Genomic DNA, 27807 nt, shown 5'->3' with positions numbered 1-27807 from the left:
CTGATTCAATACAGGGGTTGTTATTTCAGCAATTACTGACCGGCCGGTCAGAGTTGTAAGAGGCAAACATTGTTTGCTTCTACACTCTTATTACCCCTTGGTGCAGTAATTTTCATGTGCTAAGCACTCAGTACCACTACTTTTGTGTCTAAATTATAGTTCAGTAGTATGCTCTCCACCTAGACTAATTTAAATTCAGTAACAGCTTATTTCAGCTTGTTATGTTTGTCTTTAAGGAGTTTCAGTACTATCCTACAGCAGGTAGAACACCACCGCTCCCTTTTAACCCATGTATGTTTATTTGTATTTGTGATTAATACATTTAGTTACTTTTGTATGCTAGAGTGCTATCAGGGGATTCTCTTTTTTCTGTGTTGGTTTTCATGTTACTCCCATCCCCGGCACCGCCAGTGGTGTTATTATTTACACCTCATTGAACTGGTTTTAGCACAGTATATTGATATAGGTCTGTTGCAGGCTTCTTTGTGTATCATATATATATATATATATATACAGCTCAACCCCCTTATAACGCTGTGCTTGGGGTCCAAAGAATCGCATTGCGTTATAAGCGGATCGCGTTAGAAATAATGTAAAATTGTATGCATTGTACAATAAAGTATTTAAGATACCAATAATCGTGTTGTAAAGTATTTATAAATACAAAAATTGGGAGGCACGCTTGCATCGCGTTATAAGCGGATTTATGTTGTAACGGATCACGTTATAACGGGGTTTGAGCTGTGTATATATACTTATTTCACATTCATATACACAGACTTAGAGGCCTATGCTATATGTCTTCATAAGCCACTTATCGAGCACTTTTCGGTCAAAATGCCTACTGCGATTCTGTAAGCCTCGATAAGTGGGCAATAAAGGAATGAATTGCCAATTTTTTCAGCCATCAAAAAAAGATCGCCGGGTGAGCGGCGATAAGCCACTTATCGGCAGGTTCTGAAACTTGTGCAATTCTATTAGCCGCGAGTAGGTTATCGAAGCCTATCGCGGCTCTAGAATAGCAAGTTTCTCCTAAAATCCTCACGCCAGGAAAAGTTGGCGTGAGGCTGATGAGAAGCTGCTGAGAGGCAGCGATACAGAACTGCATCGGATTGATGACGGGAGTCTCCGGAGCTGATACCCATTAATATCAGCACCAGAGACCCCCGGCATGAATCCCATGCAATAAAAATGCATTTACAGGCAACTTCATTACCTTAGCGACTAACAGCTAAGGCAATGACGGGGTTAACCCTTCCCGCTACCCACCATTGGCCAAATACCCCCTTCACCCATCTCCACTACCCACAATAAACACTAATACCCACCTCCTGTACCCCCACATAATTGATACCAGAGACCACGGGTGTCCGGGCGTCCTCACGTGGTCCTCGCGGGTGTCTGGGAGCCCTCGGGTGGTCTCTGTGGGTGGCTAGAGACCCTGGAACTTTATTTGGCACAGCAAAAAATATCACTCTCCATTCCACTGAAGGCCGTACCCAGAACTTGAGGCCCTAAGCACCCCTCCTCAGCACACCTTACCCCATAACAGGGCAAGGCCTCAGCCCACTCCTGTCCAGGAGAGGCTTTATTGGTGCTTCCTCCACTCAGGGAGATCAGCACAGACTAACTGCTCCAATCTAACCTTAGAGAGAAAAAAACCCTCTTTCCCAGGGGAGGGGCTTGTAAGTTGGTCTCCTATCAGGCATTGTCCCCTATAGTACCAGGCTAATCCTGAACTAACATTCTGATACAATAACATAACCAGGCCCTGCAGGATTTGTTCCCAACACTGCCCTCTCTTTACTGGGACTTACGGTGCTGGAGGGGCCAGAGAATTAGTAGTCCAGGGTTACTTGGTACATGTAACATTCCACCTAAAGTTATTTTTAGAGAAACATTTACTCAAAGATGAATTTAAAAAACAAACTGGGTGGCTGCTGGCTGGATAGGAGACTAAGAGGCCTATGCTATAAGCGTTCATTAAAAAAAAATTGCTAGGCCATTAAAATCACAATTTTTTGGAGCGTTGCTATCACGGTATTCAGAAAGCATCGATTACCTGTGGTTGCAAAATTCACAAAACTGGTGAGTAGCCGTCGACGTGATGATCGCATCTCTGAAATGGCCTTACCCGGCGATTTCTTTCAGCTGCAGAGAGAGCTGTTCAGAGAGAGCCGCCTCTCCCTGTGCAAATCTCGCCTGAATTTTTCTTTTTTTAATTTAAATTTTATTACTAGTGAAGATGAGCAGGGGGTCTCCGAAGCAGAACTGCGTTTATTTCAGGTCCGGGGACCCCCTGATTCCCGAGATACAGGCCCCGTTATGACATGAGGATTTTGGGAAAAACTCGCCATTCTAGAGCCGCGTTAAGCCTCTATAACCTAATCGCGGCTACTAGAATTGCACGAGTTTCAGAGCCTGTCGATAAGTGGTTTATCGCTGCTCACTCTGCAATTTTTTTTGAAGGCTCAAAATGTTGGCGATTCAGTCTTTTATCGCTCACTTATCAACACTTACAGAATCGTAGTAGGCATTTTGGCTGATAAGTGCTCGATAAGTGGCTTATGAACGCTTAGATCATAGGCCCCTAAGGGTTATTTTTGCTATGGTAATGTGTACCACAGTTTGCCCCCCCCAATCGCAGATAGAGTGCATGTGAGGGGAACCTATATGTATTACCAGGTGTGTGGTGCTTTACCTGTCAGGTTCAAAGGAGGCCTGAACCTCCGCCAGTGAGAGCCTGGGGTGTATCCTCTGGAACGATCTTACATAAACAGCACCTCCACCTGTGTAGGATTCTAAGGGTAGAACGACCCCTGACACAAGACCCGCATATAGTAACCACATACACCGAAGTATATACATGTAGCCCCGAGGTATATTTTCGCTCCCTGGCCCTGCTCTGCGTGTGCCGGGGGATCGCGGGTGCCGCTGTTGTCTCTGACGGACCCGCCGGGAGAATGCAAGGGTGGGGGCCAGTGCAGGGAGCAGCGCGATGCATTGCGGCGCAGGCCGGTTGCCGGGGACGCGATCGGGCCGTTGCTAGGGCCGCGATCGCGTTGCCAACGGCTCGGCGGCTTAAGGAGAGGGCGCCACCATTGCACGTTAGTTCGCGCATGCGCAGTAGGGCGGAAGCGCAAGGTAGGATCCCCAGTGCAGGGAGAGATCGCGCGAGAGTAGGGAAGAGGATAGTGAGGTTGCGGCAGCCATTAGGGGTTCGCGCATGCGCAGGGCAAGTGCGCACGCGGCCCCAATGCTTTAGGCAGCCCCTGGGGACTACAACTCCCAGGAGGCTTAGGGAGACAGAGGTCAGGTGCTCCATTGCGGCCAATAGGGCTGGAGGAAGCTCAGCTCGGGAATATAGATACATTTCCCGGGCTTTGCATGCGTCAGTCAGACAGAGGAGAAGGAAGGAGTAGGAAGGGTGCAGGGAGCGCGTGGCTCCTGCATCAGGTAAGGGTTCTCCCTAGATCCCCAGGCAGGCCCCAATTCCCGGTAAGGGCAGGGGGTAACTGAAGAGGGACGGCCATAGCTAGGGAGGTGACCCTTAGGTGTGGAAGGTGCAGTTTGGCAGTGCCACAGCGGATAGGGCTGTGCGCACTGGCAAAGAGGCACAGCGTGAGTGCAGTGGATTTGCTGCGGGATCCAGGTGGCTGTGTGTGATTGCAGCTGTCTGTGTGGGTTGTCGCTGCATGTGCTGGGCGCAGTGCGTGCAGTGTGTGTGAAGTGTGTGTGAATCCCTGCAGGCTGACAGTGTGAGCTGTGTGTCGGCTGCAGGTGAGTTAGGCTGTTAGGATTAGCCAGTTACAGATAGGACTGGGTAGCTAGGGGAAGGGGGGCAGGTTATGGTTCCACAGGCCCTAGGAGTTTCCCCAAGCCATCCCAGGTTGCGGTTAATCAGGGACAGGCCCTAGGTTAGGGTTGCTGTCACTCTAGGAGTAGTTAGTGATAGAAAGGGATAGCGGCGGTTGCTGTTCCCATGCGGTTGGTGTTGCCGTGATCCGGTTGCAGTTCCCGTGGAGCGGTGGGACCCTCGTTGGGGTCTACCGGCAGAAGTACCTGGACAGGATCAGACGGACGTCTGACCCTTTGAGAAGTGTGTTGCGGTCCCGAGCATCGGAGTGCTCGGAAGGTACCTCTGAAGTATTCTAAGTGCACCAACTGGGCCCTAGCTTAATTTAGTGACTGCGCAGTCACCCACGACCTTCCGTAGGATTGCGGGACATTGGGTGTGGGGGATCACAGGACACTGGGTGGGGAACACCAGACATTGGGCTGATGTGATGCGGATAGAGCATCTGGTTATGTTATGTGATGTTATGTAATGAGTTATATGTGTGTGTTAAGTAAAGTGTTAGTTATTGGTTTATCGTATACGTGTGTTATTGTATTTCTTACCCAGGGCTATCTTTCATAACGGGGATCCTGGGTAAGTGGAGGCGCTGCACCAGGTAATGGTAAGGGTTTCCCCAGGCTCCCAGCTAGCGGAGGCTCAGATCTCCTGGAGCCACAGGTGTGATACAGTTACCAGTAATCCCTTAGAGCAGGTGTGTTGCAGGGAAAGGAGCCGGTTAGACCACGAGGGGCCAATGTGAGATTGGGTGGGTCGGCCGGTTCACAAAAAGGGTTACATACAGTATAAACAGTTTACTATAGGGGCAGATAAACACATAACAAATCACAATACATCAACTGTGTGAGTGTCACTCTGTAACACTGGCCTCACTGGGCCGTAACCCCACACCGTGTACCCAGAGTCCCAAACGTCCCACAACTATAGGCGTGATCAATGCCTGTGTAAATCGGTATGGTGGTGCACTTGATGACTTGACTGTACTTGCCGGATGTGTCCACACCCGGGCACACAGATGCTTGACTTGGAATCCCTTGCTCCAGGAGATGATCCAAGATGCCTCCGCCTCAACGGTGGGTGGCTCCCGCATGGAGCGATCCACCTTAAGAATGTCTCTGCCTCTGTTACTGCAGAGGATGCTTCACCTTCACAGCAATGACCAGGATATTTACAGGACAGGAGTCCCTGAACAACCACAAGCTGAGGTGAGTTGGGGGCCTAGCTGGGGCCCAAGGAGGATGTCTGGCCTAGTGTAAGAGCCACTTGCTCTCTACACATACCCACCTTCCCTTGTCTGTGTCCCAGCTCCAACTAACTTCTTCCTGTGCACAGCGCAACAATGTATCTCTCCTTCCGGGGAAGCTATAAGCCCTATTGGCTGCTGTTGCATCACAGGTGCTCCAGCCCCTGGGGCTGCTGGGAGTTGTAGTTACACATGGGCCTCTTTAGCATTGGGGCCGCGTGCGATCTGCACTGCGCATGTGCAAACTTCTAATTGCCGCTGCCGGCTCTAACTGCGCATGCGCGACTGTGGGCCTTCCCTGCGCTATGGAACACCTCTGCTGCCACTTCTCCCTCATGGTAATGGCCACCACATCACGTCTGCGCTTGCGCAAGCATATTGCCAGCCGCAAGATGGCCGCTGTGTCGCTTCTGCGCATGTGCAACACTCCGCGCATGCGCGGATATGAAAAACATGGCGGCGTCCTGCAACTGAGGACGCCGGGAGCCCCAGGCGACACAACCACCCCCGCAGCTTCCCAACATACCACAGGGGTCCCCGTTCTCCTGCGGAGGTAAGGGAGGCCAGGGGGAAGCCTGCTACACATGCAATTATGTAAATATTGCATGGACAATTTTTTTTTTTACATTTTTGGGAAAACATAGAAAGTAATGGATGTGATAGATTGTAGGGGTTCAAAGATGATATATTTATTAATATGTTTGCAATTTAATTTATGTTAGTATGACTATCTGTGATTGGAGAAGAATTATGGAGCACTGATAAATGTAATTAAAAAATATAGAGTGGATTTAAAATTATTACATTTTAGGGATCACCATGGATCAAATCCCAACTATTTGAGATATAAAATTTTTGGAATACGTTGTACCACTTTGAAGATGCAGAGACAGAAATTATAGTTTATTGCAGCAATAGTTTTTTGAATCCATGAGCTCAGGGCACTTGATTGTCATGGTTTTATAACAGGGATGATTTAAGTAATTTCATGTCAACTGCTTTTAACTTATGTATTTTTCTTTTTGTATAATGGTTCATTCTGCAAGTGTTAACATTGGTTAATTGGTGGTGGAAATCACTTGGGAGTCAACTATTTATGATGCCTTCCCCTTTGGCCACATCAATGGTTTGAAGAAGCACTGATGATGGGTGATGATAAAACCTGTCACTTCTCCATCCTTTCCCTTCATTAGCTTGAAACCACTGAAGTGCATCAGTGTTTTTTTTCTGCTTGATATCCGGTTTGTTGTTGCTGTTCTTCAACCCACCGCAGCGAGATATTTTGGGTCATGGAGGAGACGTATGAGACGTATGTGCTCACCACCAATGTGTTTCCTCACCCCTTGAATTTCTATGGTAGCTTTCTCACGCTAAGTGCCACAAATACTTTACTGATATCAAAAAATAGTGGGCCCTCCTCAGTGATGACTGGCAGCTGTGTAGTTAAAAACTTGACTTGTTTCTTTGCATACCTTTTTTCATTGTTTTACGTTTTTCAGTTACTGTATATTGTTTCTATGGTTTAATATATATATTTTAATGTCATGCCGTATGGTGTTATTTTTGGCTTTACTTGCTTATTTTGATTTTTTTCCCCAAAATTATGTACATTATTATATTATATATATATATATATATATATATATATATATATATATATATATATATATATATATTTATATATACAGTGACAGTGGCCATACTTAGATTAAACCTGGGCTTCAAAATCTTTGTATCATTGTACAATATATATATATAACGCAATGTGATTCTTTGGACCACAAGCACAGCGTTATAAGGGGGTTGAGCTGTATATATATATATATATATATATATATATATATATATATATATATATATATCTTCAACTATATTTCCGCTATATGTACGTGAATGAGAAGAATTAAATTACGCTCAAACCTGTGATTAGGAGCAGGCATGGTAAGAGTAGAAGGTGATTCAATTAAAAAGAGTGAAACTTAGGGGGATATTCTAATAGCTGCAGGTTTGTTCTTGTCAAACCGCGCGATTTGTCAAGGTAATAAGTAGCGGAATAAAATTAGACAACTAGCTGTATTCTGTTATACAAATTGCATCTATTATGTCACAGCTATTAAAATAGACATTCTGTGCGTTTAAATAGCCAATCCGTGTTCTGTTTTGTTTTGAAGCGGAATTAACATAACGTTACGAACAGCACTTGGATGGACTTGGAGAAAAAACCCATGTATGACTGTAAATCACATTATTATTAAATAAATATTTCAGAAAACAAATTGAGTTTATATAATATTTTGCAGAAGAAAAATGTATTGCAAAAAATATGTTGAAAAACAAAATGCTTCATATTCAAAAAAATAAAATAAATATGCACATAAAATGGGGATTTAAATAGTCAGTTATTTAGACACTGCCTTTTAATCAGGCCACTTGTCATTTAATTAGACAATAAAAATGTTTTGCTGCATGAGTTATACAATAGTGTAGAAGGGTATAAATTAGAATGGAATAGTTATGTATTTATTAAGTAAGTGCATGCACAGCATGCTTGTAATATTGCAATTCCACTTCTATTGAGGCTATCTCTTCAGGCTTGAGTTGGTGAGTCAAAGACCCTTATTCTGTAAGGCTGGGGTGCGTAAACATTTGTTGCTGTGCCCCCCTGACTGCTCTCGCCCGGTGCTTGCGCCCTTGCCACTTACCTTAGAGCAGCGTCAAATGATGCTGTGGGGTCATGTGACATCACGTCACATGACCCGCTGTGTCATTTGACACTGCGTTGCCATGGACTGTCCCGAAAGCCAACTGAATCTCGGTAAGTTGAGTTGCAGAGGCCTCGCGCAGTCCCCCAGCATTTAATACCTTGGGGAAGAGCATGGGGCATCTGCAACTGCCATGCCCCCCCCCCCCCTCAGAAAAATCTCATGCCCCCCAATTTGCACACCCCTGCTGCAAGGTGTGATAAGTGCAGCTGACATGCTATAGCATGCACAGCCCCATTGACTTTAATGGGGTTTTTTCATGAGATAGCATGTTATCTGCGCTTATCACACCTTACAGAATACGGTCCAAAGCATGCAAGTTATTTGAAGCGATTTTGCCTTTTGGAGTTAATGAAGCTACGAGAATTCAAGCAAGTTTGAAAAAACTGCATGTTTGTGCCATTTGTCCAGATTTGCAGATCCAGAATTAAACCGCTTCTAAGAAAAACTTTCTCGCATGGTTTAGACATGCGAGAAGGACTTTTAGAATAGGGGAACCTGCATATCCAAGCTCTTTCTGCGTGGATATACACTTCTCACAGCTATAGTACTAGAATATCCCCCTTGCCCTCAGATTAAAACTAAGAACTTTGTCCATCAGCTACAGTACCAAGTTTAGAAATAGGCTACAAATCGTAATTATGCATTATCCTTCTTTGCTACTTATCCTCTTTTAGTGTATTAAGATAATGCATATTGGATGCAGCAAGGTTCAACAAAGGATATCATCTAGTTTGTTTGTGAACTTAACTAGTAAATAACCTGCTTAGTAGTGCAGACTAGAACAATGACATTCAAAATCCAGCACATTATAGAGACTTGAATCTGTTTTGTACCCAAGTGCACAACTGCGTTATTTAACATGTCAATGTTTCCAGAACTAGCTAATGTATAAGTGTCCTTACACCTTTTTTAACAGCACCAGACTCAAGGATGTAACAGAGCACAAGATAAGATATAACATGCATATGTCATTTCATCCCTCATCCGTGACTACAATTTTTAGTCATGAGTAAAAACAGGGTGATTAATTGCAGATGCCTCAAACATTTGATAACGCATTTGTGTGCATTAATTACTTTTAATATCAGTTTCAAGACTTCATCATATTTTTGTCAATCCATTTTTACTATTATCTATTTTCTATTCGAAAAGTACAGTTTGCGTTTGAAAGTCCTACTTTACTGCAGCCTCTTGGAAAGCAAACGTTTTCGGCACAATGTCAAATTGCATTTCATAGTTCAACTCCTTTTACATGGCAACCAAAATATACTTTTTCTTGTTTTCTTTTCTTTCTTCTTTTCTTTAGTTTCTTTTGTGCACATGATGCTTTGGCTAAGACCGTAGTCATTTATTCTAAAAGAAGATACACAGTAACCATTTGTGATACTTCATCCTTTAAATAAAATGAATAATGTACTGCTTATTATTCCAGAGAAAATAGATGATCCTACAAAAGATAGAATAACATACTGTACTCTGCAGTATAAAGAAACCCCACATACAGAAAATATTTATTTAACTACCTTTAAGTATGAGTCATACTGTATATATGTTTCTTTCCAATAAAGCAACAATCCCTCCTCCCCCCAGAAGTCTTTAAGAGTTGAACTCATATAATGTCATTACAATATCTTGCCCCCTGAGCATGTCTTGCTCTCCTCTTTTACACACTTTATTGTGTTAAAAATCCTGATGTAATCTCTAGTGTTTGAGGTTACCATGGTAACCTTTATACTGGGCTCTGGGGAGAGCGCAATTCTAACCTCCCAGACACTTGGCCCACATGCACTAAGCTCCTTTAGGCTATTTAACCTAACGTTATCATAAATGAATGCTAGGTTTATTGTAATGCCCGTCAACTAAGGGGCATAACCTAACATTAACCCAGTGTTATTCTTTGGTCAAACGTATGGTTAAATTCCCCTCTAACATTGCATATCTACTGAAATCCATTAAGGTTAACGCATGTGTAACATAGCTCGACCAGATTGCCTCTCTGCCTCCTGTCATGTAAGTCCTTTGTAGCTACAGGCTGTGACTGGCAATCCTGTGGGCTTTTGACCCCCTTCATTCTGACTCCCTTAGTGACTGAAGTGGTGTTGACATAGGAATCTGTGTGTAGCCTATCATGGTGCAGATCCTGTGACCTCCCATTCTGAGCCTCAGGGAGGAAATGCAAATTTGTAGTTCTGATTCAACCTTCCTAGGGAATGGAGGTGTGTGGCCATTCTCCTCTCAGCTGAGTCCCTCATGGGCTGGCTGGTTAAGAAAGATCTGATGCCTCCATTAGATGAGCTAGCACCATTCAGAGGCCTGGAATCTGCTGAGACTTATGCATCCGTTGTGTGTAAGACCATCTGCAGTGACTGCAACACAATAAACCCCTTTGCTTTTATATACCCCTGCCTGATTTCTCAGTCTATTGGGCAAGGTGGGGAAGATATCCTAGAACCACTGGAGCTTGAGGCGCTGTCACCAATAAAAGAACACCAGGATCATCAAAAGCCTGTCCTGGTCTCCACTACAACTCGGACCACTCAGCTCTCCTGGACCCTCACAGGTACGCACACACCATAAACATCTGTAGTAGCAACAACATCTCCTGGGGGGAGTGGAATTAACATTAGGTATTATACACTTATACAATATGTGGAGAGATACATCTGCACAGAAAGGAACACAGCTGATAACTAGGAAATATGCTAATATGGATATGCAAAATCTATTTAAGTGACTTAAATTAGCATATTTCTCAGGTATCGCAGGTGTCTCTTTGTGTACACATATCTCTCCATGTATTGTATAAAGGTGTGTCTGGGGATGTATATAAGTCACTTGTGGCTCTAATCACTAAGTTAGACAAAACAGTTTAAAAAATGTACGTAGAAATTCAACTGTGGCAACAATATTATGTTTGCTGCTAATTTTGCATGGGAATCCGAGACCATACAGAGACTTATAGAATGGCTTAGATTTCTGTTGCTCAGTTGCAGATGTCATTAATCTAGTGGTTGACCACAAGTTTAGGAATACCATCAGCTGAGCTTTTACATACAGATCTAGCCAGAGTTACTATCCCTGCTGCCAAGGAAAGTCATGGGAATGAAACTCCTGCAACCCCTGGCAGTAGGGATTAACACAGTGAGAAGTCTGATATAGAGGTACGGATCCCCCCACAGGTTACTGCTGCTTTTACCTTCTTCTAAGTCACGCCATTTTGCTGTGGCTCCAGGGATTGTAAGTCTGTCTACATCTGTGCTGTGGGTGATCTTTAATTCCTTTCACCACTAAACATTCTGGCTTAATTAGACATGTGTTTCTTACCACTATTAAAATCAAATAAACTTCTGGTATTTGTTTTTATTCATAAAGCAAGCTGTACATGTTAAAGTATAGCTTCATATTGTCTAATATATACATGTATATTGTAGGAGTTAAGATGCAATGATATTTACAACAAGATGATTGAGATATTCATATCTACTTCACACAAGTTCACCATCTTTGATTTAGGATGTCATTCATGACAAAGATAGTAACAAAAATCACACTTTGAGATTTATTAAAAATCCTTACGTTAATATACCCTGCAATATCACAAACATGCTCTTTTCTACAATGCCGAAACATAATTCATCCTGTGCTCTGGTGGCACGTACTGTACAGTTAGGGTCGCCAGGTGTGATGCGCTCGAGATACACACACGCACACACACCCCTTTCACCTCTCCTCTCCTTTGGCCCCACCAAATGGTTTATGGTTTATGGTTTCCTCCTCTCCTTGGCCCCACCCCCAGGCTCCTGACACCTCTTTCTGATATGCTGCCAATGCGTAATGCGGCCAATCAAGATGGAGGAAGCTGCCCAGCCCCCTTGCAACAGCCCTGCTCTCTCTGCTCAGAGAAATGCTGCGGCCGGTCCAGAGAAGTAATTCCAGACACATACATGTCCAGTATTACCTCTAATATTTTACTGGACAGTGTCCAAATAGAGGATACTCCAGTTCAATAATGGACACCTGGTAACCCTATTACACTATTACATCACAAATCAAATATTGCTGCTTTCTGACTACGGTCTGCCTTTATGTTACCAATAAACATTCTTGCACACAAAAAAAACACTACGTGTGAATTGAAAGGCCTTAGAACAGAAGAACATTAGTTAATATATTATGGATAAACTTTTCAGAGGAGCCTTCAAATAGAGATCTTTTTATTTTTCTTGTAGGGTCAAGATTAGCTTTGTGTAGTAAAGACAACTATCCCTGTTCAAAAACAAACAGTTAAATACAGCAACACAGAGCCAAGGAAAATGAAGCACTCTGTTCGTGAATTATTCAGATGAAATGACAGAAGAGCTCCCGAGTTATGTAACGGAATATTGGGAAATGATGTGTTTCCATGGATAAAAATGAAAATCTGCAATGCTTCCAATCATCCAGACTAGGAAAATACATTCAACAGCAAATGCTGAGCAGCTCTTACACTACCCAACAAAAGTAAGCATGTGTCTTTGGAGTGCACTGCATGAAAGAGAAGGCAAAGGGGATTATTCAATCAACTGCAATACTGCAAAGTCAATGGGAGTGTCCAATTATAGTACCCTGATTGGCACTATCACAGTTTAAAGAATAATCCTCAAAATTGGAAGGATAGAGACCTATTAAAAGGTGGATGTATCACTTTTAATAGAGTAACATGGATTGCACCCTGTTGAGTTCTAATATTGTATGGTGATCAAATTCATTTTTAAGTAGTTATAAAGATATTTTCATTTAACTCTTAACTTCGAGAGATGTGGTAAAAAGCAAAAACCCAATAGTAGCATTTGTAATTTTGTGAAAATATTCCATTTAAAAGATTTTCCACTTGGAGTGATGGGCATTCAGTAATGTTTATGATGTTCAAACTCATGTGAAAACAACATAAGTTAGTGCGTTCCCCTTAGTTAGTGATTTCAAGTTGAGATCTGATGTGCAATATTATAGTAAGTGCTACTACAGTGTAAATAAAAGAATAGTTAGACCATACTGAACCTGTACTGTATACCAAATGAATTATTAACAACCATCCATTCATGTGAAATTGTTAGCAAGCTGTATATTTTTTTTTTAGATATCCACAATTTTTAATGATTGTTAGCAACTGCGACATGGTTTCCTCTTTGAAAGGACACCAAAAAAAACATTATTCCTTTTAACACCACATTTTAGGAAAATGTTACCTTACAAATGTGTACAAGATATTATTTTATTCACAACATTGGAATGTCTACATAAAAATGTGATTGTAGTTGTAAAATGAACATCAGTGCTAAGAATAACCTTTGAAAAAGCACAGATTAGGGTTTATATTTTCTAGGCCATCTCCTGCCATAGGACACATGACGCTGGAAGATACCTTCCAGCTTATTGACTAGAATGGGCTATAAAGCCTCCAGCCCTCTCAGCATCCTTAAGACCTTGTTGATTTTTTGAGAAAATTATATTTAACTCTCCATTCACAAAATGCCAAATTTCAACCTGACACTAAGTTACTAACAGAACCACTGCCCACAACCATGTTCAACTCCAGATTAATAGCGGTTACTGATTCTTGGCATGGGTCAGTGACTAATTATTGGGGGGGGAAGGGGGAGGATCCAATATTCTTTCATGCAGACATTTTCCAAAGCCAACCTTAGAGAACATAAAAAGTGAAAAGCAATAAGTAAAATTACTTTATGATGCATATCAACATTTGTTGGTGATAGTGTGAATTGCTGCTTTCGTGTACTATGCACATAGTTGGTGAATGTTCCTAGGTCATTCAAATTATTTGATTAGAGAATCTAAGAAATATCCCGATACAAGTAAGTTCTAGAATCCCTTTTGGCATGACAACAGCCTGTTTAAAGAAACACTTATACCATTAAGTACACTGTAAGGGGTTACTATACATTTCTGAAGCAAATTCATCATGAAATACAGTAGGTATGTGACATACAACAATATAGAAAATTGTCCTACTGTAAATCTGGGCTCATACTCGTGCACAAAATGTATCATCGAAAACAATGTCATTATTTCTAATGGGTTGTGCAATATTCCCAGTTGAGTTAGATTCAGCGGAAGCTCTGATTCATGAACACTTTGCTGCTAGTTATATATGCTGATTTCCAACCCACTATAGACATGTCAAGCTCATGACTAGTTTCACCCCGTGGAATTAATTCCTTTACTAACTTTCTAATGCTTTTTTTGCACAATTATTGCATCAATATTGCCTTATGATCAGTGGTCGACAAATCACCAAAATATCTACTCGCCGAACAAAAAAATCTACTCGGCACCTAGTACCACACGTGTGCTGCTTGGGCCAATAGGAGCTCGCCACGATGTTAAATCCACTTGCCCGGGGCGTGCAAATGTATAGGTTTGTCGAACACTGCTTATGATAACAAAAAGGACTAAATTCTACAGTTAAAAAAAAATACCACTTACCATAACAAAGAAAGAAAAAAAATAAACAGAGTTACTTTTAAACATCCCAATACTCATTTATAACTTACAAAAAGGAAAATAATGCAACACCTAAATACATTGTTTAATAAATAAAAGCCTGAATGACCAGTTATTAACTTAACCCAGGTAATGGAGCTACATACAGAACATATGAAAAACGACACAAAATTATATTTAAACCCCTTATTTTCCACTCTACTTTTTCAAAAGCTGTAATACAAAAAAAAAATGGTGAATTATCTTCACTGTTTACTATGTTATTCTTGGTACTACATTGTCTTGTATGGTTGCAGAACATTGCATCTTCTCGTATGAAACGAGAAACGTACACAACAGAACAATGTATGCAGATGTCCTTGAAAAAGATAACGCGCTCAGTCTATGCGAGTACAATGCTGGGACGTAGCTCACTCTACTCATGATGTCTTCTGTTTCTGTTTTTTTTAATCTCTTGGACGTGTTTCCATTTGGCGCCACCTTTATTACGTTGCCTCTTCTTATCTTTGTGCCACATCTGCTCGCAGTATTCATCCAAGCTGAAATTGGGACTGCTGAGGAGCTGTAAATAATCTTTGTACCTCAGCCTCGACTCTGTTATTAAATCTCTGCCTCTTCCCTCATCATCCTCCGTCTTCTGCGTGTTCTCCATCTGCTCGTTCTCTATTATTTTTACGTTCAGCTTCATGATGGTGTGAATGAATGTGTGTTCTTGGGCCTTGCAGTAATACATTCCGGAATCTTTCTTCTGTAAACTGCGGATCAGAAGCCCATACTCAGTTTTAATAATCCTTTCATCAGATGTTATCTGTAACCAATAAAAAAACAAGTGAACATTAATTCAAATGATTGATAAAAAACAGCCATTATGTTTTAGAAGTTCAGCACATGTCAGCCTATGTTACTACCTTGGTTATTTATCTTTCAGATGTTCTTTAGACAGATCTGCAGCACATCTAGGAGACTGTACATTTGTATTTCATTAAATAAAATACAGTAGTACTGTCTGTTTATTTGGCATGTATTAAATATGTCACTACCAAAGACTACACACTTTTATGTGTTACATTTTTCCTTTTTGCTTAGTTAAGTCTTTAAAAGATTTGTTATGCATCTTTTAGGTTGGGTTTAAGGATATAAAAGATTCTAGTTTCATTTGATGCTTTGTAAGACTGTATAAACAACAAAGTATAATGCCTGTATTTGTCGCATTGATCATGTAGAGATTCAGTACAGGCATTCTGTCTTCACCCTGCAATAATTACCTGATTCCCCACCACCTTCCCCCTCCCTCCCCCTCTCTCTCTCTATCATATATATATATATATGCACACGCGCACACACGCACACACACCGTGGCTTTTAGAAGTATTTACCCTGTACCAATAAATTCACAAGTTGTTGAATTACAAGTAATGTCTAAAAAAAAATTCAAACTAACTATATTTATTCAAAGCTAAAAAGCTGAAGTGGTTAAACTGAACACTGTGATACGAGGAGGAGGTTAAAAGTCAGCAAAGGGGGAAAAAAGAAGGAAAAATGCTGGTTGCATATGTATTCATCCCCTTAAGTCAGTACTTGGTAGAAGTACATTTTGCAGCAACTCCTATGAGACTTTTTGAATCGGTCTCTACTAGCTTTGCACAGTAGGATGGTGACTTTTTTTTCCAATTTTTCACGGAAAGACTGATCCAGTTCTGATAAGTTTGTTGTGGATCAAAGATACAGGAAGGGAATAGGCGTAGATAGAGCACAGCTCCAGACATCCTGTAGTAAATCTCCAGGAAAGAAGACCAGGCCACTCCAAAATAATCAAAAAAAGAAGTTATTTATTGCTAGCTTGATAAAGTACTCTTTGTACGAAACGCGTAGGTGCGTTCATTCAGTCCCCTTTTCCCTGTATGTTTAGCTAGCAATAAGTAACTTCATTTTTTGATTATGTTGGAGTGGCCTGGTCTTCTTTCCTGGAGATTTACTACAGGATGTCTGGAGCTGTGCTCTATCTACGCCTATTCCCTTCCTGTATCTACAACAGATGGATTGCACGCTGAGGATGATGAGAGTGCCCCTTGGACAGTACAGGTAAAGTGCCGCAGTGCCTTATTTAAATCCTGTCTTTCATGGACATTGTTCCTCTTTATTATCATTACTGATTGGGTATTTATATTGTGTACATCACCGTGGATGTCTAAGCCGTCTCCACTAGTCACTTTCCCCTTCAAATTTGTTATACTCATTTGGGGGGCACTCCATTGCACCTGGACTACCAATTGTGGATTTATGATGTCAATATTACCTACATGTGGAACCTGTTTCAATTATTGAGCACCACATATACCACTTTTCTGTAGATCAAAGATAGACTGCAATCTTCAAATCTCTCCATAAATGTTCAATTGGATACAAGACAGGACTTTGACTGGCCACTTAAGAACATTAATTCTCTTCTGGTATGTACTATATCAGGGGTGCGCAATCATTTCCCCCTGCCAGCTCTCCCCCCCCCTCCGTATGCCCCCCCCACTTACCATGGCTGCGGCGTTCTGATGCCATGGCAACGTGGTGTCACGTGACCCCGCAACGTGTCTCCAGAAGGCGCCTGACCCAACGTAAATTACATTTACAGAGGCCTTCGCCGCTCCCCTGGAATTTAATTTAAATGCCTTCGGGAACCGCACAGAGCCTCTGTAAACCCCGCGCACCCCAGGGAGAATCTCGCACCCCCCCCCCAGTTTGCCTACTATATGATGCTTGTGTTACTTTCTGCAAAGTTTTTATTTGTTGGTGTTACACAAATGTTTTGAAATTGCCAGAAACATAACAAATCTATTTGTCATATAATTATTACTGGATGTTCCTATTACAGTGTGGGGATATACTTTCCTGTGTTCCTAATTAGTATTCCTAATACTTTCAATGTGGGGATAAACACATAGCCCTTTTCACTAACTAGGCTTTTGGACATAATTGCATATGTCTTTCTTCTCTGTTAGAGGCCTCTGCAACACTCTGCTGTCCCTCGCTGTCCATGAACCTCTGCCCCTTTCACTGGGTGTCAAATGATATGGGAGAAATTGCAAGTAAGACAGTATCAATTGCAATGACCAGTGTTCACCCTTATCGTATGACAGGTGACAGCTATTCATGTTTGGTAAATGGAGCAATAACTTTTAAATAATATTGTTTGTTCCTGCTCTGAAGCAATAAACAGTGTAATCACAGATTTATTGACTTGCTGGATGTAGGCCTTTTAATCTGCGTGCTATTCTAGGAATAGGAAACATGCAAGACAGTACATGACATAGCTTTAGGGATCTCGGTGCTTGCTGATCACTTTATTATACATCTGTTATACTGTCAATTGTACTGTCCTGTATTTTTTTTGGTGGGGGGGGAATTATGAACTGTGTGAAATATCTTGTGTTTGTAATGACTTACATGTTGATATCCCTTGACCGGATGCAATGATGACACTGAGTCAATGCCAGTTGTCCATCACAATATTATTATTTTTTCTGTGTCCTGTAGATAATATTTTACTCATCTGTCCAGTCTTCTTCCTGTCTTTTTATGTGTTTTCATTTCAGGATTTGCAGCTTTGAAAACAGATTACTACTTAGAAGTTATCATCTAAGCATTCAGTGGAATAGTTATACTAATATTTTTTTTATGTTACTTAAAAAGACAGCTTTTAAAACCAATGAGATTATAAAAAAATAAATAACATACAAATATTAGGACAGTGTCTTTGTCAGTGGGTTTCAACCTTTTTTTGGTTAAGGAACCCTATAATTATAGTGTGAAATTCTGCAGAACCCCAACCCTCTCTAATAGCGCGTCCGAGATCAGATGCATTGTAAGGGACCCCAACCCTCTCAAAGCGCGTCTCAGATAAGATGCATTGTAAGGAACCCCAACCCTTTCTAATAGCGTGTCTGAGATCAGATACATTGTAAGGGACCCCAACCCTCCTTAATAGCGCGTCTCAGATCAGATACATTGTAAGGAACCCCAACCCTCTCTAATAGCGCGTCTGAAATCCAATGCATTGTAAAGAACCCAAACCCTCTCTAATAGCGCGTCTGAGATCAGATGCATTGTAAGGAACCTCGACCCTCTCTAATAGCGCCTCTGAGATCAGATGCATTGTAAGGAACCCCAACCCTCTCTAATAGCGTGTCTGAAATCAGATGCATTATAAATTCTCCTGTATTTGGAATCATTTTTAAATGACCTGAAAATTGCAGCAAACCCTTTAGAGGTGTCTGGGGAACCAAAGAGTTCCCAGGAACCCCTGTTGAAAACATGGGTCTATATTTTACGCTAAATTGTAGCATGGGCTATGTATCAAAATCAAATACTGTGCTTTTTTAAAGTTGACTAGAGATGGCCGATTTGGATCCGCCTCATTTATTTCTCGCATCCTTTGATCCACAGATTTTCGCGGATCAATCACAAAAAGGGCAACCCACCTTTTCCCAATTTCTTTTCTATCATTCACAATACGCGCCATGGATTCATAATTCGAACAACAAAACATAATCCACGATCCGCGGATGATAAGGAGTCAAGGAGGAGTATAAATAGAGGTACAGCCTTAAACTGAAGCTATTTATTGCAGGGTTAGGCTGTGTGTTGCTCCTTTAATATTTTTAAAACGTTTACTTAATTATAGTTTTTGCATTAACCTGCTGTGATTGAATGGACTTTCAGTGAAGTGGGCTCTCTGGACCTCATGCTGTACATTTTTCTGTGATTGTAGTAGTTTATCTAGCTATATATAGCAGCAGTATTATTGATATTACTGTGAAAAATAATCATAACAATAATTATTAAGCTTCGTGTTCGAGATCAGTTTTTTAATTGTAACTAGCCTTTTTTGGAAAGGACAATCAGCTAACATCTCTATCAGAATTTGCAATTGGAAAATTGACACCTGGCAAGTGGTGGAAATGCAGGAAGACCAGTAACCAATTCCATACCATCTAAGGCTGCGCTTATAGTGCCAGTTACGGCTACGGATGGCATCACCCATCTCCGTCGCCCTTGCAAAAGTTGTAATTTGAGTTTGGGAGACCGTCTCTTGCTACAAGGGGAGTGATGTCAGGCAAGGGGAAAGGCAGAGGGGTGGAGACAAGAGCAAGGGGGATGGCTGAAACGGAGAAGAGTTGTAATTTCTGTTTGTATGCTGAATTTACTTTAATTTTACTTTAAATTACGGGAGAATTTACTATTTTAAAGTTGTCAATATAGTGTTTCACTTGACACACACACACACACACACACACACACACACACACACACACACACACACACCCACACACACATACACACATACACACACACACCTTCTCCCTGCATCAGAAGCTATCTGATTGGTTTATTAAATTCTACTGACTAAAGAGATTTAGGTCGCGCTGTTGCATCTATTATAAGCGCATGAGATGGATTTGATGCAGCCTAAATTGGAAATAGCAGTGTGTGGCTTGATGTATTCTTTATGTACAGTATGTCCAAATTTTAACCACAGTTTCTGTATCTCAGTAAGAGGTGAGAGGGAGGGCCTCCAGGACACTTTTTTTTTAGATCATTAAAATTATCATCAAAATAATACGAATTTTTATTAATTGTTTTTTTTAAGTGTACATGAATATTTGCATTTCTTAAAATGCTGACTGACTATGGAACTTTTGGGTAATCCCTGGGAGAGCCATGATGAGTCGGAACATCAAATTACTACCTGATCAGAATATAACCTATTGGAGCTGGAATTACCGTGGCTAGTAGCATCCTGGCGCCACACAATGTGGGGTCATTTATCTCCTTGGCAAGCCTGCCGTTACTTACATGATATAACCCTTTATCACACGATGATTCACAAACCACCATACCATCCTCCACATCATTATCTAATTGCCAAAATGAGCAATTTTGGTATCAAATATTAGTACTATTTGAATGTTGAATATCTAGTAGTAGTGGTGTCAAAAATAAGCCAGCTCCTTTAGTTTCACCTGTACCCGGCAGGCAGTACTACACCCGTCCCTAACATCTGTCAGAATTGACAATTATCATCTGGCAGCCACCCAATTACATAACGTCCAAGTTGTATGTAAAAAAATAAAGTCAGTGTTTGCATCAACATGATAGACATGATAATGTATGTATGCACAGTTTTGATTTAAAAAAAAAAAAAAGACTAATCTCCGGGTCCTGATATTTTATTAAAAAATTTCTATAATGTGATAGAGAGGTTGCTAACTCCCACTCTCCCTCTCAGTCCCAGGGAGGTTGGGAATGTGGTGGGGGATGATGGTTTAAACTAGGTGTAGCAGTGAAACTAAGCAACATACAGGGGGGGGGGGGTGTTATTTTAAAGCCACATAACCGAGCCACATAGGGGCATTTTAACTAATCAGCACAGATTGAGGTTGGAACAATCCATCTGCGGATTTTACCTTGCGGAATGAATTTTGAAGAGAAAACCTGGGAAATGGATTTGGACTGGTTCGCCCATCTCTAAAATGCAATTTTCATTATAAATACACAGAAATTCTCTGTAGTGAACATGATGAAAAGCAAGGTAATGCACAGTTATCAATAACTTCCACTAACAATTGCTGTCACATTGCTCAAGGCAAATGTAATTATTGTACAATACCCCAGTATTAAATGTGTTAAGTGTATTTATGGGGTGATGCAAGGGGTCATGTTTATAAGTAGTACAAAAATAGAAAGTACCCCATTATTGCACTCTTCATCATTATCAAATTATTTATCCAAACTAAATACAGCTCAACACCGTTATAGCGTGATCCACTACAACGCGAATCCACTTATAACGCGGTCTGAGCGTGGATCCCGAGATTTGAAAACCTTCATTTAAAAAATGTGTTTTGTGTCATGTGACTCTTCTCCACAATGCCGCGCACGGGAGCTGACAGCTGCAGAGAGGAGAGCACATGGACACAGCCCTATGAAGTGAGGAGAGAGCTTACAGCAAAGAGGAGAGAGATCTAGATGCCGGTAAATCCCGTGCTGAAATGTTAACGCGATCCCGGTTATAACGCGGTCTCATTCCGTGGCCCCCAAGGACCGCGTTATAATGAGGTTCAGCTGTACATGGATAAAAACAGTTAAAAAAGAGGGTAAACAGATTAAGAGTTGGTAGAAAAAAATCATATATATGAAGCATCTATTGCACATACATATATATATTGCACATTGAAATCTATGGTATCGTCTAATATAAACGTGAGTAATGGTTGCAAATCATAAGAGAACCAATTGGACCCTTAAATAGTGTACATATAACTGCCACACTAGGGTTACAACTCCTAATACATATTCCTAATGTACAGTTAACAATGCATTAATTTTGACCGGCAGCAAAATCTAATGTTTTTATTCTCCATACTGTACATCAGTCTGTTATTTGAGGTGTGTCATGGTTTCATGACGTGCATATCATAATGTACTGTATCAAACATGATTTTGCCTCACCTACTTCGAGGGAGGGGGGAGCGGGGAGGGAGTGATAGTCCTAACCTAATAGTATCTCCAGCATCTGTGAGTGGGGGGGCGGAGGTTGTAGTTCATTGCTAGAGCTGCTGCCCTGAATGGCAGTGTTGTGGGTTCCAATTTTGTTGGGTCTGACACTGGTACCCCCTTCATCACAAGGGTCTTAAACTGATTGGTCTTAAGGGTATATTTTAGGATGTCACTCATTTAAATATACTTTGTATAGACATTAGAATATCTCCCATGGTACCTCAGGTGTGTTCATTTTTCAGCACATGCATCTCTCCCTAATTGATTTGGAGGGAGGTTTGAGGGGAGAAATATACATGTGGAGAGACTATTATGTTAGAAACGCCTCCCCACTCCACTGCTTGGACATGCAAAAGAGTTTACATAATCACAGAACATGCAAATGTGCTTGTAAATTGTACTTTAGATGCATCAAGTCAAATTTCAAAGCTCCGTCAATAAGAGTAAACATAAATTTTTTTTTTCCACAAGTGCAGTTATTTTGTCTACTGCACAATTAAAAATGACGCACAGGACAATAAGCTGCTTAACATAGATGTATCATGTTTATTTCACCTAGTGAAATGAATAGCACTGCATTATAACTCAGAATATCCAAACTATTAAAAAGCATATAATATACAGAAGCTGGACTACTGAAGCGTTTTCTATATGGTATAAACTGTAACATTTATATATTCAAAATGACATACGTGGGCTGGCAAAAGATCTTTGACACTTATATGCATATATATATATATATATGTTGTGGTTATTTTGGGGGTTCAATATGAGCTTATAGGGGTCCTGTATGTCATACATGCAAATAGTAATGTGAAAATGTTGTCTTGTGGTTATGATAATAAAGACGAATAGGCTATTTTTCACATCCCCAATGCTGTGATATATTGCCCATTCCTTCTTCAGATGAAACATTTCTCACATCTTTATATATAGTAAATTACTTAAAAAGCATAGAATTATGTTCATTAAGGATGTTAAAGATATAATTCAATGAAAACATGGAAATGGGCAATAGGGATGTAATTGACCATGCCAAATGAGGTCATAACCTTTTGTTGGGTAAACAGTGTGTTCAGATAACTATCTAATTCCCATGTGTGGATCTTCACAACTAAAACACTGCAGATATCTTGATGAAGTCATATGTTCAAAGCAAACCTTTCATCATTATTCCAGGACAGAATGACTGATTGTTCAATAGGGAATTGCAGATCAGGAGGAATGACTAGGGGACATTGTCTTACATACTGTAGATGTCACAGGTAAGATAGATAATATAACTTTTTTGGCATAACTATTTTTTGATTACACATTCTTTGTACGGTATATCATACTTTGATACTGTACAGCTCGCCCTCGGTGTCATGTTGGCTGTGTACTGTAGGTACCAAGGTTTTGCTCTTTGGCTCACTTTAGTGCTAAAAGGGACTTCACCTTTAAAGTCAAATGATAAAATGTTAAGAGTGCTGCAAAATAATATCTAAAATAAAATGACAGAATGAGTCCGGAAGTTGTTGCTGATAATTTGCTATGTCATCTAAAAGGACTGCACCTTTTAAGTAAAACTATGAACGGTTACAGTAAGAGTGCCGCAAAATAAAATCTAAAGTAAAAATGACCAAGAAACGCTGAGTCTGGAAATAGTTATTTATGATTTGTGATGTCATTTATTACACTAAAATACTTCATTGTTTTGTCATTCATTTCTAATCCCTGTGAAACTCCAATGTAACCCTTTGAGAGCAAGAGAGGCCGTGGCACCATCCCACATTGCCACAGTTCCTCGGTCACCTCTGAGCGATCATGTGATCGTGACATCACTGATGAGGGGAACAGAAGAGGAGAATGTGATCTTCGCTAGAAAATGAGCAGGAAGCACATGACATAGCCACTACATCATAGGGGCCCTGGAATGACAGACCCCATGATATGATGGGAACGTCATAGTGCATCCAAAGGGTCAAAGAAGTAGGTCCGTCCAATTAACAAAATATATAAACACCACTTCATTATCACTGAGGATTACTCCATTCATAAGATATTCAATGGGGAAGATCTGGTGTTAAAATGGACACAAACCACATGAGCCATGCAGTGAGGAGTACTGTATGTCCTGTACCATAGCATTGTTCCCCTCACTGCTCACTGCCAATGGCTCATTCAGTGGCAATCTTTCCCCCTTCAGGAATGGGAAATCAGTGGCAAAATTTAAAATAAGTAAATAGCTTTCTCTGGGAACCAGAGTAAAATATTATTTAAAAAACACACACAATCATGAAAAACTAGTTAAACAGAAAAACAAAAAAAGGGGGTTCCTTTGTTATAAAATTATTCTCAAATGAAATATAGAAAACATAGTTGTGTTAAAACATTGCAGTTTTCATATATTAAAATATCTAAACTTTAAAACAGCAAAACATGTTCCCAACAGTGCAAGATCTTTAAAAAAAAAAGAGAAAGAAAAAAAAGGGGGGAGGAATGTAGTATCAATGTTATTCTTTAGTACATGGGTGTGCAATATTTCCCTGCTGTGCCCACCTACCTGCTTCCCACCCTGCTCTTTCCCCTCCGCCCCCCCTCCCTAACCTTTGCTCCGGCTCTGCGGCGTCAAATTATGCCGCGGGGTCACGTGATGTCACGTTGCCATGTCAAACGTGACGTCACATGAGGCCGCATTGCCATGGCGACGCGTTACCGAAGAGAAGGTAAGTGAATATGCCGAGGCCTCACGCGATCCCCCGGGAATTAATTTAAATGCCTTGGGGCAAGAGCGTGAGGCCCCCCCCTGAACAATCTTGCACCTCCCCCAGTTTGCACACCGCTGCGCGTCCCCCAGTTTGCACACCGCTGCTCCAGTACACTGACTTGGCAACATGGATAAGACATTTTCTGAATTACCTTTAGTATAGTAAGTTAGTTAATGCAGTTTAGTTAGTTTAGCTCACAAAAGGCAGTGTTACAGTAATTACATGCATACAGTCTCATTTTATCTGAATGTTGAAAGAAATACCGATGGTTTTGTTAATTTACGCACTAAACCATTAAATAGTTGAATATCATTGCACTTTCATAGGAAAATGCTTACACACCGGCTGACAAATGACCTAATGATTACACATCCAGTACCACCACAGATCCTGCCACTCCCACCAACTTTTAGAAGTGGAAGTGACCTTCTAAACTTTGATCATCAATGTGAGAAAAAAAAGGAAAAGGAAAGCATAGCAAAAGGTTTCCAATCTCTACTGGGTTTTGACCTTATCTTCCCCACAGGAAGTTGTACTGCGTATTATGCAGAATACCGTGCCAACGTAAGGTAAAATTGATTTCTGGGAAGATTTTACCAGCAAATGTTGATAGAATGTTACGCTTGAAGTTCAAGTTTTTTAAACTCTTTTTTTTTTTTTTTTTTTAGCATAACAAAACCATAAATGTTTATTTTACTTTATGGTCTGTATAAAAATTCAGACATTGAACAGATGGACTGAATTATTGGGAAATCGTGGAAACATAATGTGTGTTGAATTTAGAAATGTTTTGAGTAACAGCGATAAAAGTTAAAAGTAATTAACTGATTAAGTGACTAAAACATTTTCTCTTCTACTGCTTATATGCTTATATATATGTTGTGGTTATTTTGGGGGTTCAATAGGAGCTTGTTAGGTGTCCAGTATGTTTTACAATTCTCTTCTACTGTAGCATTGTATGGCTGTGAAATTCAGCCTTACAGATAGAGATGGAAACATTTTTTTGGCGGATTTGGATCGGCAAGATTTCAACGGACCATTCTCAAAAAGGCTGATTCGCGTTTTGCGGATATTTTATTATTATTACCAATAAACCCCATGGATTCCGCAACTGGTAGATTTATTTGTATAAATCCCATCTGCGGATTTAGCAATCCGTTGGCAGATTCTTAAACATCCGTCCATGGGTTGTATCCAATGGTGGTTTTTGATGAATCTGAGTGGATTAAAACTGACCAAATACGTTTGCAGATTTTACACCGCGAAACGGATTGAGGGGGGGGGGGGGGGGATATGAGAAAATCCAGGAAAGGGATTTTGGCGGATTCATCCATCTCTACTTACAGAGAATAATACCGTTTTATAACATAGAGAATACACATTTCACCTGTTCCAAATTGGATCGAGTGAAGGCAGTCACCTCATTTCTGAAAGTTTCCTACTTAAATAGTAACTTTAGTCAGAATCATTAAGACTAATCTCTATCTTCGATCTTCCCACTTGGCTGGTATCTGTTGCTCAATTTCCACCTGTGCTTTCATTTGCTGTTTATTACCAGAAAGGAATTCTGTAGACAAGTGGTTCCAAACTTCCAGTCCACAAGAACCCCATCAGGTCAGGTTTAAAGGATATCCCGGCTTCAGCACAGGTGGCTCAATCAGTGGCTCAGTCATTTTGACTAAACCACCCGTGTTCAAGCAGGTATATCCTTCAAACCATACCTGGTGGAGGGGTCTGTGGACTGGAGTTGGGGACTTCTGTAGTGCAAAATACAGTAATAATTAAATGGTAAACAAATGGGTCCCTATTAAGTGGTAGAATTCCACAAGACACTTGCCCATGCCAGAGAAAAGCCCGTACAGCCCACTGAAGTGAAAGGGGCAATAAGGTGTCTTTCTGGTTTTCCAAGTTGTCTTGTGGAATAGCATTGTTTAGTAAATATGGCCCCAAATGTTATATGTGGGATTCACTTTTGTTTATTATGATCAATTAAAAATATACAAATGATAAATATAATTATAAAAAGTATGTATAGTTTGTTATATTACAGATGTAACAGATACTTTACAGCTGGACAACTCACTAGTGAGAGAAGCAGGCATTTCTTTGGATCAGCCACGTGCGAGAAGGGGGCAGAGCTAACATGCTATTTCACCACTGCTAGCACACCAGCGGTTGTAATAACATCACCTACATCTACACCAAGGGTAGTCCTTAAGGGCTAACAACAGGTCAGGATTTCCGGATATCCATGCTTCAGCACAGGTGGCTCAATCAGTGGCTCAGTTAAAGACTGATATCTGGAAATCCTGACAGGTTGGTAGCCCTTAAGGACTGGAGTTGGCCACCCCTGATCTATACCCATTTTATTTATTTAATTAAAATGTGTCAGCAGTACAGTGTTCATATATGGACTCCCTCCCTTACATACTATAAACTGAATATGTCCCGTGACTGACCGCCCTGATGCATATAATTCGTCCTCTATCACTGTGCAAATATTTCCTATTGCCAACGAATTCTTTTTTTTCTACAGCAACCCTTCACTGTACACTACCCTTTATCAAGCGCCTTTACAGTCACATCTACGACATTGTCTTGATCTAAATCACAATAGTAGCTTCTCTACAATCAATGTTAAGCTTACAGGTCTGTAACTTCCTAGTGGTAATAGAATTGCTTTTTTGTTTAAGCCACAGCACTTCGCTTACAGTACTGTACTTGATACTGAACTGATAGAGAAAAAGTAATTGAGGAAATATAATGCGAGTGACAAGTTTTATGTGAATACTATCAGGATCGGGCGCTTTATTCACTTTGGCAGCTGCGCCTTCAGTTCCTTATCAGATACATTAATGTTCGTTAATACTGATCTTAAATAGATCATGGTTATTCACCAAGCTACATTACACAACCACTAGATTAGACGGCAGCCACGGAAATGAAGAGGCAGTGTGTATATAATATTATGCACGTACAGAACCAACCAGTGAAAGCCTCTGTGTGATGTGACGGCAAATGGTATGGGCAGCTTTAAAGAACCTTCAGCATATCCATGATAATTAACAAAATTGACAAGAATTAAACCTACATGCTTTGATCCCATGTACACCTCATAATGTCAGAAGTAATATGATGCCT

At 40.8% G+C, this 27807-nt stretch overlaps 1 protein-coding gene across 1 annotated transcript in view; it reads right to left on the bottom strand.

The window, feature by feature from the left end:
• Nucleotides 1–11209: 11209 nt before the first annotated feature.
• SEMA3D (semaphorin 3D) overlaps nt 11210–27807 on the bottom strand; it is a 197546-nt gene continuing 180948 nt past the window's right edge. The window contains exon 18 of the mRNA XM_075599553.1: nt 11210–15173. Within this exon, the coding sequence (XP_075455668.1) occupies nt 14781–15173 (393 nt within the window). The 3' untranslated portion in view covers nt 11210–14780. The remainder of the gene's footprint in view (nt 15174–27807) is intronic.

The sequence above is a fragment of the Ascaphus truei genome, chromosome 5, assembly GCF_040206685.1.
Source record: "Ascaphus truei isolate aAscTru1 chromosome 5, aAscTru1.hap1, whole genome shotgun sequence".
In the NCBI taxonomy this organism is placed as follows: domain Eukaryota; kingdom Metazoa; phylum Chordata; class Amphibia; order Anura; family Ascaphidae; genus Ascaphus; species Ascaphus truei.
This window is presented reverse-complemented; position numbering and strand designations above follow the sequence as displayed.